General features: G+C 40.6%; 1 protein-coding gene across 1 annotated transcript in view; it reads right to left on the bottom strand.

Annotated features, from left to right (window-relative positions):
• Positions 1-11,021, bottom strand: part of SCTR (secretin receptor) — a 32,892-nt gene extending 21,871 nt beyond the window's left edge. Inside the window, exons 1-4 of the mRNA XM_070736941.1 lie at positions 10,998-11,021; positions 8,468-8,597; positions 3,604-3,714; positions 1,647-1,765 (exon numbers count right to left, since the gene is read on the bottom strand). Of these exons, the coding sequence (XP_070593042.1) occupies positions 1,647-1,765; positions 3,604-3,714; positions 8,468-8,597; positions 10,998-11,021 (384 nt within the window). The remainder of the gene's footprint in view (positions 1-1,646; positions 1,766-3,603; positions 3,715-8,467; positions 8,598-10,997) is intronic.
• Positions 11,022-12,153: the final 1,132 nt, after the last annotated feature.

Here is a 12,153-nt window from a genome sequence, read left to right as displayed (position 1 = left end):
TTCTCCTCCCCTTAGGCTTACAAAAAATGTATGCATGGTATGTCTGTACGTATGATTGGTTTATTAAGTTAGGGTTTTTAAATTAACTTAAATATTAGATTTGTTTATATTGTCTTATTGTTGTTAGCCGCCCCGAGTCTACGGAGAGGGGCAACATACAAATCTAATAAATAAATAAATAAATAAATAAATCAATGAATGAATGAATGAATGAATAAATAAATAAATAAATAAATAAATGCTGGCTCTGTAAACTGCCTAAAGCACTATGTGGTGATATCTAAATCTAAGTGCTATTACTATGAGAAGATGGGAAGCTGGTAGAGCCAAGGATATCCTTCCAACAGAGCCGGGACTATCATGAAACAGCAACACTATCTTTGAATTTGTTGCCTTGAAGCAGCAATTTTGTATTCATGGTTATAAGTGATATCACTGACATAGAGACAGAAGTGGAATTTCTTCTTAAATTAACTGTTGCATTTCTGTAAATGCTAAACAGTGGCCAGACCTCAGTATATGCACATGCCAATTTTCACATATTCATAGCTAATTTATCCACCTGCAAAATATGAATGTGCTTTTACCCATTCAGAAAATACTTTTTAACCCCCCCCTCTTTTTTAAATTTGGTTAGGGGTCTCCTTGAGGGCCAAATATTAGACCAACCTTTGACCTTGCACAAAGGATTTTCACAACCTCAGATATGCAGATGATACCACTCTAATGGCAGAAAGTGTAGAGGAACTAAAGAACCTCTTCATGCGGACGAAGAAGTGCAAAAGTTGGCTTGAAACTCAACATTAAGAAAACTAAGATCATGGTATCTGGCCCTCTCAGTTCCTGGCAAATAGATGGGGAAGAAATTGAGGTAGTGACAGATTTTATTTTCTTGAGCTCTAAGATCACTGCAGATAGGGACTGCAGCCAAAGACACTTGCTTCTGGGGAGGAAAGCTATGACAAATCTAGACAGCATACTAAAAAGCAGAGCCATCAACCTCCCAACAAAAGTGCTTATAGTCAAGGCTATGGTTTTCACAGTTGCAATGTATGGCTGTGAATGTTGGACCATAAGAAAGGCTGAGCACCAAAGAATTGAGGCCTTTGAACTATAGCAGTGTTTCCCAACCTTGGCAACTTGAAGATATTTGGACTTCAACTCCCAGAATTCCCCAGCCAGCATTTGCTGGCTGGGGAATTCTGGGAGTTGAAGTCCAAATATTTTCAAGTTGCCAAGGTTGGGAAACACTGAACTATAGTGCTGGAGAAGATTCCTGCGAGCCCCTTGGACTGCAAGGCAATCAAACCGGTCAGAGGAGATCAACCCTGACTGTTCTTTAGAAGGCCAGATCCTGGAGATGAAACTCAAATACTTTGGCCACCTAACGAGAAGGAAGGAGCTTAATCTAGGAAAGATTGATGGCAAAACAAGGGGACGTCAGAGAATAAGGTGGCTGGATAGAATCACTGAAGCAGTCAGCATGAGCTTAAATGGACTCCAGAGGATGGTAGAGGACAGGGAAGGCATGGAGGAACATTGTCCATGGGATTGCAGTGGATTGGACATGACTTTGCAACTAACAACAACAATGAAAGGATTTTCTATCACATGCAGAAATATTATAGCTGAAGAGGTGAACTCACCTTAGATTCCCACTCAGTTATAGGGGCATTAAGTTGTTTGACATTTAATCCACAAGCAATATATGGTTTGGGATATTTTTCTGACCAGCCTTCCCTGGTGCAATTACGAAACATAAACCCTGTATTGCAACAAGAAGAACAGAAAAAACCCATACATTAAGTAGTGGAGTATAAATATGAGGAAAATGTAGTTTTCGATATACAATCTAAATGATTTGATTTTATTGTCAAATGAAAGCAAATATTGATTGTAATGCGATGAAAAAGTCTAACATTACTTCCCATTTCCTTTGTTAAGGAAATTATTGTCTTACAAATAATCTATTTTATTTTACATTTTTTAATAGGAAGCCAGATCTAAAGCAAAGATATACACACAAAACCACACAGAAGGTTCACAGCTGTGCCGTGATCGCAAGTACAGCATTGATTGGATTAATATGTCATGCATGGGAGGTGCCGAAGGGGAGCTAGGATAAACAAGGGGCAAACAATAAATTACGTGGCATAAGACACAAATATAACAGGGACAGGTTTGCATGGTGATGCCACCATGTACATTTTATCATTTCCTGAATCGTCATGGTTTATCCTCAATGTCTTCGAGAGCGAACTAAAAAAAAAGTATCATTATTAACTAAGTTTCTGCAATGCATTATGTGAGCAATATGTGAACTTTTTGTTCATTTTGTAAGAACATTAAGCAAGAAAGAATCAAGGATCCGCGTAATGTGCTATCCTCTTTTTCAGGATGGCCCTGGTAAATTCTTTTGGGAAAGTATTTTTTCATGCTGTCCTTCTGGGAAATGAAGGCAACAGCTGCCCTCCAGGGTAAGCTCTTAATCAACTGGAATAAGTTATTCCTCCTAACCATCATGGTTTATACACATGGATGAGTACATCTTCATCAGACCAGCATCTCTCAACTTTTCTGGGTCCATGGACTAGCAGCAGCTTGTGTGTGTGTGGGTGTGGGTGTGGGTGTGTGTGAAGCAATAATGAGTTTCACTTACCTTTGCTAGTGGTTCAGAGATGTCCATGATGATATCAGGGCAGGTGGGCGAAGCCTCCTGTCGCCGCAACCAGTTCACCCGAACTAGGGCAAACCAGTAGCAATCCACCACTGACATGAAAGGATGGTTTCACAAACACAACCTAATCTCGCACATGCACAAATGGAGCTTTGCACTTTTGCCTACCCTTGCACGGACCAGTTTGCAATGGGCCATGGACTGGTAGTGGACTCTAGACAATTACCAAGACTCACGTTAAGTCTTGTAGGAAATAAACAAGCCAAGAAGCAAGCAAATTCATGGACCTGTTACCGTTTTGCTTTTTTTAACGCAACTCACAGGATTCAACCTACAGCGTTTTGGGGCCCAGAATGAGCAACTCTGGTGTCCTGGGCTTTGGGGGCTGAAAAATAGTAAAAATTCTTCATATAAGAACAGAAGTTGGTTCAATACAGTTTGAAAAGTACCCTGTGTCAACTCTGAAGCGAATCTGGATGAAGCCATCCTGCCCTGCCTCACAATTGCCACAAAGCCTGAGAAAGAAATTGGGGGGAAGTAGATAGCCCAGTTTGCAGTTAAAATAAAAAGTTTTCCTTTGGGAACCATTGTCATTGTAACAGGTGACTGGTGAAGGAGGAGAGAAGCCTACCAGCCACATTCATTGGACAACGTGACTGATGGCATGGGAGGGGGAGAGAGTAATATTCTTTTAATTAATGATGAAAACTGCGGGAACTTTCAGAGTTGGTTTTCACCATCTGTGCCAATATGATGTATCTAATAAACATATCCTTTGGGGAATCTACCTGTCTCAGAGTTGTGCTTTCAATGGGTGCATTACTTGGAACGCCGACAGCCTTAACTCCTTCAGTTCCAAAAACCTAAAGCAACTCCCTGATCCTCTGAAAACGTGTGTGACCATTAAATCATGTTTTTCATGTTACCTGTGTGTCCCGTGACTATTTGAAAAGCTCCGGGACAGGGTGCACTAACAGTTTGTCCAATGGGAGAAGACAGCCAACAGGTAAGATTATCCCACATGCCAAGGCATCTGCCTAAGGTACAAGAACACAAACACATCCAAATAGTAAATGAATCTCACAGAGAGGAGGAGGGAAATCATGTCACAATCCAGATGCTGTGCTTATGTAGGAGAGATCAACCTCTAGCCCTGATGATGTTACCTAGTTAGGTAAAGAAATGCCTGTAAGAAATCAGCCAAGCTTAGAGAGCATCAAGGGCCTGTCTTTTCAGCCCTGAGCTACAGATATTCTACTTTATTGGTAAATCAATCTCTGCGAAGCAGAGTAGAAGTGAGCAATAGCCTCACACATCATGCCCTTTAGCCTTCTTCTTTTTGATGCCGCAAGTATTTTACAGCTTATAAAAATATATTAAAGAGTTCTTCCTATTTACCCGGCTGTGTCTCACAATGCACTTGCTGTAATTTCGATAAGCTATGCCTGCATTATATATAAACCAAACAACACAGGTTTTGGCAGTCTACCAGCCTCCATTAACTAATGCCAGTAATCACAAATCATGCCATCCCAGGAGCCTTTATTAATGGATTGCTGAGTATGCTGAGAAGGAAGGGAGAGGTGAACTGGTCCTCTTATCTTCTACTGAAGGTCTAACTTTACTTTGGTGTTCAGAGCTGTGTGAGATTGCTATGGGAGGGCAAGGAGCAAACACATATTCTAAAAGCAGATACAAGTTGGACAGTTATTTCTGAATTCAAGGTGCTGATTAATAAGGCATGCAAGGCCATTCTTTTGTTTAGACAAGGGCTGAGTAGGTCAATGGAACCTAATTAATTAAAACCAGGAAGAAGTGCATTCACATTTGTCTTCAATCAACCATTGTTCCAGAAATCTCTTTACTAGAAGGCAACTTTCCTGAATGTTTAAACCTACTTCATCCTATCATGGGACATAAATCTACCAAACAGATCATTCTTTTTACACAACGTTTAAATTATATACTAACTCTTTGGGTACTGTCACTCTCTTGAGGCAGTGTGCTTTCCTTTGTTCAGAAGAAATATAAAAAATAGCAGAGAGGTCATAATATTTAAACCTTCATTTTCTTGTATGTATGTACAGTATGTATGTACTGTATATATGTATGTATGTATTTAGCGTTCCGGTTCGTAGCCCATCGCTGGATTTGTGGGAAGTTAAAGTGGAGTTTTTGGCAAACAGACTATTCTCAATATTGATTTTTGAAAGTCAATCTCCACTCTCCTTCTTCCATGCACAAATTGACACACAGAGAGCCTATCCTGGAATGGTAAAACGATGCGATTTGGGATTCTTTCATTTTCATATCCTATACATCCTTGCTCCTATAGGAGATGTAGACATCAGAAATTTAGGCTAGATCTATACAACACACCATGGTTTTTTGTATTCACAGGACATGCTGAACATAAATTAGGAGGAACCATAGCTTACCCAAGTTATACAAGGCTATCCTTAGCGTTAATCCTTAGTCTGAATAGGCAGCTGCACTGGTTCTGAAAGAGTGCCCCCCCCCCCCGCCTCTCGTGAATAGCAGTAAGGTTCAAAAGAACCAAAGCAGTTCAATTTGACAATGAGTTTACAAGAATACTAAGAGACAATTTTTAAAACTGTCCCAATGAGAGTCCCAAAAAGCAACATAATTCCTGAACCACAAGATGTTTACAAGACATGGTAACTGAATATACAGCCATTTTTCCATTTTACGTGGTCCAAATTTCTCTTGCTACATTTCAAATAGTTTAAACTACTGTTTCTCAATCTCAGTGAGTGTAGGATGTATGGATTTCAATCTCCGCGGCTGGCTGGGGAATTCTGGGAGATGGTCCACATATCTAGAAGTTGCTGAGGCTGAAAGACTGCTTTAAAGCACTGATAAATAACCTTGTCTTTCCATCAAATTTATTTGCAATTTTCAAGCTGAGATTATTCCAGATTCATATAATCTAAGTGAATAACTTATTCTCTTGGATCCCATTCAGCTGCCATACAATCTTACCCCAAATTGATAACTGGTTATTCCATCAGCATAATTTAATCTGTATTTATCACCCAGGGTTAGACTCTAACTTACCTTGTTGTTGGTTTGCTTCTTCCCATGCTGCATGGCTTTGTTGCGTGAGCATACACACGGTGAGAAAAACTCGGCTTCTGCGCAAAAGCAAAAGCAAAAACCAACAAAAAAAATAGCAGCACATGTGCAGTGCTGAAAACTCAGTTTCTACACATGCGCAGAAGCAAAAACCAACAAAAAAATAGCAGCACATGTGCGGTGCTGAAAACTCAGTTTCTATGCATGCACAGAAGCAAAAAATAGAAAAGGAAAAAAGCCAAAAACAAGATGGTGGTGCAGAAGACTTGGCTTCTGTGCATGCACAGAAGCAAAAAATAGCACCCCAAAAAAAGCCAAAAAAAGATGGCAACATCCACAGACCGGTACCAACAAAACCAGCTCTGTGACATCACCATCGGTTTACTACCAGTTCTATAGAACCAGTGCAAACCAGGAAGAACCCACCTCTGCTATCACCACCTTATGCATTCTTATTTTAATAGAAGTCTACAATTATTTAGATCTGTGGTGAACCTAAGGCACACATGACACAGGTGTCACACGGAGCCATATCTGAGGGCACGTGAGGTGTTGTCCTTTGTCAGCTCTAGTCTGCTGGCCAGCTGATTTTTGGCCTTCCAGAGGCCAGAAGGTGGTTGTCTTCATTTTCCCCAGGCTTCAGGAAAGCCTCCTTTTTCCCTCTTTCCTCCTTCCTGGCCTCGGACAAGCTTCCTTCTCTCCTGCCCAGCCTCACATGGCAACCTCCTGCCTGAGGTGGAAGGAGAAGGTGTGGGTGGAAACAGCGTTGGCAGCATTTATGCTTCTGGCAACACCCGTTTGCCTAGCTGCCCAGCCTGAGGTGGGGGGATGACCCAGGAAGAAGAGCGCGGGAATCATGAAGCAAATTGTCACCCTAGCAAGTGACACTGGTAAGATTGTAAGTCGAGGATGATGATGATCGTTCAAGTCACCCACCTTATCACATGGCCAGCAAGCCACTCCTACCCAGTCACATGACCATTAAGCCACACCCACAAAATAAGCCACACCACAGTGTGGCAGTAAAAATTTTGGCTGCCCATTACTGCCTGTGCACATGCACGGAGGAGGGCAGCTAGGGGTTGTACACCCATAATACAATGCCCCCATGTGTATGAATTATTATTATTATTATTATTATTATTATTATTATTATCATTTAGATTTGTATGCCGCCCTGAGTTTTTGGAGAGGGGCGGCATACAAATCTAATAAATAATAATAATAATAATAATAATAATAATTATTATTATTATTATTATTATTATTATTATTATTATGTCAATACAACACAGCAAATGAGATCACTATGCTGGATTTCGTATTTCATCACCAGTCAGGCGCTTCCCAAGCACCTAGGACTGCGTGATGTAGCAGCGAATTATGTTTGCCGATCCCAGTAAAGCAGTCTTTTGCAATTGACAGATGGAGATTTTGTCAATTCCGATGGTTTTCAAATGTCCTCTGAGATCCTTTGACACTGCGCCCAGCGTGCCAAGTACCACTGGGACCACTTTCACTGGCTTATGCCAGAGTCATTGCAGCTCGATTTTTAGATCTTCGTATTTCACTAATTTCTCTAGCTGCTTGTCCTCAATTCTGCTGTCCCCTGGGATTGCGATGTCGATGATCCATACTTTCTTTTTCTCCACAATCAGGATGTCTGGTGTGTTATGCTTCAGAATTCGGTCAGCCTGAAGTCGGAAGTCCCACATTAGTTTTGCTTGCTCATTTTCAACCACTTTTTTGGGCTTATGATCCCACCAGTTCTTTGCCACTGGGAAATGGTAGTTCTGGCACAAGTTCCAGTGGATCATCTGTACCACAGCATCATGTCTATGCTTGTGGTCAGTCTGTGCAATCTTTTTGCAGCAGCTTAGTATGTGATCGATTGTTTCATCTGTTTCTTTACAGAGTCTGCACTTTGGATCGTCTGTTGATTTTTCAGTTCTGGCTTTGACAGCATTTGTTCTAATGGCCTGTTCTTGTGCTGCCAGTATTAGTCCTTCTGTCTCCTTTTTGAGTGTTCCACTTGTAAGCTATGACCAGGTCTTTTCTTTATCTACTTTGCCTTCAATCTTCTCCAAGAACTGACCATGCAATGCTTTGTTCCGCCAACTGTCCATACGACATCATCATCATCATCATTATTATTATTGTTATTGTTGTTGTTATTATTATTATTATTATTATTATTATTATTATTATGCATACACATGGGGGCATTGCATTATGGGTGTGAGTACATATGTGCATGGTATTGCACGTGTGAGCACTCTTTTGGTACCCAAGCCAAAAAAGGTTCGCCATCACTGATCTGCACAGTGATGGGTTGTTGCTGATTTGGACCAGTTCTTTAGAACAGATAGCCAAAATTTACCACCGCTCACAGAAAACTGGCAGTCCACACTTCCAAACCTGTTCTTCCACCACCACAGTTTGCAAAACAAAAAAACCTCTATGCATGCGCAAAGGATTCTGTGTATGCGCAGGTCATTTCCAGGTCCTTTGCATGGAATATGAACTGTTAGGGAAGATAAGGAGAACCCACCCCTGGATATAGATCAAGGGTCTAGATCATTGTAGATTTCAACTCCCAGAACTCCTCATCCAGCATAGCTGATTGAGGAATTCTGGAAACTGAAGTTGGAGACCCCTGATCTAAATGACCCCAATTCATACTCTGGGACGTACCTGCACTCCTCAATAGTTCATTTCCAGCTGTTCTGTTTGCTTCTTCCTGGGCAAGTGCTGAGGTGCAGAGTTCTTCTTCCATCCTCATGATTTTTTTGATTTCGCAGGATGAAATGAAAGCTCCAATCTGCTGTATTTAAAAGTATCATTTGATCACTCTTTTGTAGTTACCCAGATTACAAAATAATGCAGCTAGGTCCTTTTTTATACAGTCATAATTACAGCATTTTTAAATAACACAGTGACTTGTTTGTCTTCTGAACTCAACCTAGAGCCCAGAGTCATTAGAATTTAATGCCGGGGTTTGTTTGCAGGAGTGGGGACACATTCCAGAAGACAAAGCTGCTTTCCTGTTTCCTAGAAAAAAATATTTTTAACAAACAGTTTAAAAAAGGTTCTGAAAAGGGTATTCAAACTTAAGGACAAAATGGTCAGCTATATTCCAATATAGATAGATCTTCTTTTAAAAAATGCCTTTCTCAGTTTGTTTCACATTACACCTAATTCCAATCAATGAATCACATAATTCCAGATGTGGCTTATAGCACAATCAGTCAAAACCGTGATAAGGATATTCCATCATGGTTGTCACAGGTATGTACTTCAAACTTCACTCCCATCGATCTTCTCAGTTTTTCTTAAAATGACATTTAATTTTATTTACTTACCAATAATTATAAGTTGAGTAGGGATTGACAGGAAATATTAAGAGCTTAATGCATCTTGAAGATATACAACAATATTGACCTCCATATGGGAGCCAGGGCTTCAATGTCTCATATGGTCGGGTGATGATGGCAGTTATATGTTCACCCTATCTGGAAGATCATAGCTTTCCTACATGTAATCTACCAATTGGCATAACCTTATCCATGTTGATGGCACAATGACAAGACTCCAACAAAAAGGAAAGGTTTCTACTTGAAGAAGTTATCTAATCGCATCTTTCAGCTGTGGCGAGGGGGGTGTTTGCCCAGGTTCGCCTGGTGCACCAATTGCGGTCCTATCTGGACCGGGAGTCATTGCTCACAGTCACTCATGCCCTCATCACCTCGAGGCTTGACTACTGTAATGCTCTCTACATGGGGCTGCCTTTGAAAAGTGTTCGGAAACTTCAGATCTGCAGAATGCAGCTGCGAGAGCAATCATGGGCTTTTGCAAATATGCCCATGTTACACCAGCACTCCGCAGTCTGCATTGGTTGCCGATCAGTTTCCGGTCACAATTCAAAGTGTTGGTTATGACCTATAAAGCCCTTCATGGCACCGGACCAGATTATCTCCAGGACCGCCTTCTGCCGCACGAATCCCAGCGACCAGTTATGTCCCACAGAGGGGCCTTCTCTGAGTCCCGTCAACTAAACAATGTCGTTTGGCAGGACCCAGGGGAAGAGCCTTCTCTGTGGCAGCCCCAGCCCTCTGGAACCAGCTCCCCCCAGAGATTAGAATTGCCCCCACCCTCCTCGCCTTTTGTAAGCTCCTTAAAACCCACCTCTGCCATCAGGCATGGGGGAACTGAGATATTCCTTCCCCCTAGGCCTTTACAATTTATGCATGGTATGTTTGTGTGTATGTTTGGTTTTATAATAAGGGTTTTTAGTTGTTTTAGTATTGGATTGTTACATGCTGTTTTTATCATTGTTGTTAGCCGCCCCAAGTCTACGGAGAGGGGTGGCAAACAAATCCAATAAATAAATAAAATAAAATAAATAAATAAATAAATACCAAAAACAGAGTAGCAACTGCAGTTAAGATGACAGCCTAATATTGATAGACATTAAAGCAAGTTGTCAGTCATACACAGAAAGAATCATCTTTATGAAAACCAGAAGCACACACAGATGACTGATTCAGCTGGATTCAATACCTTCTTTATAAACATAATAACAGATGAATTTACAATACCATTAGCAGAGTTAAGCAGTTCTTCTTCAAGCAGTTACAGACAGCAGAGAACAGTTAGTTTCATTTCAGCAGAGTTCAGAGTGGAAGAGTACAGAATGGAGATTCAGCCTTAAGTTTCTCAGTTTCGATTTGCTGCACAGACTTAGAAGTGTTTAGCTCTTATTGGCTGACTTAGTTGCTATGCTGTCCTTGTTACCACTGGCTGACCTTGTTACCACTGGTTCTCCCAGTCATGAATATTCTAATACTTTCTTTGTCCTAAATGGCAGATGTTGTATGCAATTGATCAGCATTATTTCAAAAAAGGAAACCTACGACAGAAGGCATCAACTGTGAAAGTTAGTGGTACGGTATCAGATCTGGATCATAACTTCTAGAAGATCACTCATTGGAAAGAAAGACAGACAGACAGAATGATTGCCCAGATTTTTGCAGCCTAGATCCAGTAGCCCTAATGAAGTTTGAGCCTTATAACCACAACCATAAGAAATATAGGACAGTAAGTTAAAATTCTTCCTTTTCAACTTGCAGAAGTAAATCAAAATTGCCCAGAATAAGTCAAGACCGGCAACCGGTTTCAACACAAGATGTATTCTTCAAGAACAAAGTAAGACCTTTCTACTTGCCTTAGAGAATGTAATGGTAAACATGTCAGAATAATTAAACATCACATACGGCTTCCTGAAGTGATTCAAGGGCTTGAATTGGTTTCCATGCCCAACATTCTAAATACCAAGTGGTGTTTATATGTGTGTGTGAAATAAGTTGCCTGAAAAAGGGAAAGGCATGAAACAGTGGTGCTACAGTTACTCAGTCAGTAACTCATAATTCTTGCAATAGGTACAGATAGCACATCTTTATCACAAGACAGCCTCACAATTTCTGCACCTGCTTACGTGTATGATACGGGGAGGAGGGGAGAAGTATAGAGGAAACCAGAATGGGGTGGAATGTGATGAACATTGTGCAAAAGATTTTGAGGTCTACTGTCCTCTTAAATGTTTTGGATGTCAATTTATCATCCCAAGCTATCATGGCTTTTGGCTACATTTGCTGGGAAATTAGGAGATGTCTTGGATGAAGTTAGGATGATCAGCCCTTCTCTACTTGGATTCTGTCACAGGCCACAACTAAAAACAACCAAACATCTTTCGTAAATGTTACATACCACTCAATGCTAGGACTCACAAAGGGGAAAATTTCCATGCACAACTCAGTTTATGAATCAGCCTGTGCTGCAGCTATAATACGTTTTAAGGAAGGGGTCTCTGAGATTTAAAAATTATTTCAAGCAGTTTCAAGGGTAAACAGCTAGAGAAAGACTGATCTAATCATTCTATATTGAAGCTCTTATTAGTGTCCCAAATGTGTTTTTTCAAGAGGCAATTGGACTTCTGGGTTTTTTTTCCTTTGAAGACGTTTCACTTGTTATCCAAGAAGCTTCTTCAGTTCTGACTGGATGGTGAGGAATGGAAGGATTTATACTTCTTGCGGACAGCTGATCTCCAGGTAGCTTCAATGAGTCACTAAAAGAATACAAATGACCAGCTGTTTGCAAGTAGTATAAATCCTTCCATTACTCACCATCTAGTCAGATCTGAAGAAGCTCCTTGAATGAGAAGTGGAATGTCTTCAAAGAAAAACCAGAAAGTCCAGATGCCTCTTGAAAAAACACATTTAATTTAATAATAATAATAATAATAATAATAATTTATTAGATTTGTATGCCGCCCCTTTCCGAAGACTCGGGGCACCTCACAACAACGATAAAAACAATATTAT

Source organism: Erythrolamprus reginae, chromosome 1 (genome assembly GCF_031021105.1).
Source record: "Erythrolamprus reginae isolate rEryReg1 chromosome 1, rEryReg1.hap1, whole genome shotgun sequence".
Taxonomy (NCBI): domain Eukaryota; kingdom Metazoa; phylum Chordata; class Lepidosauria; order Squamata; family Dipsadidae; genus Erythrolamprus; species Erythrolamprus reginae.
The sequence above is the reverse complement of the archived record's forward strand: the minus strand, read 5'-3'. Positions and strand labels throughout refer to the sequence as shown.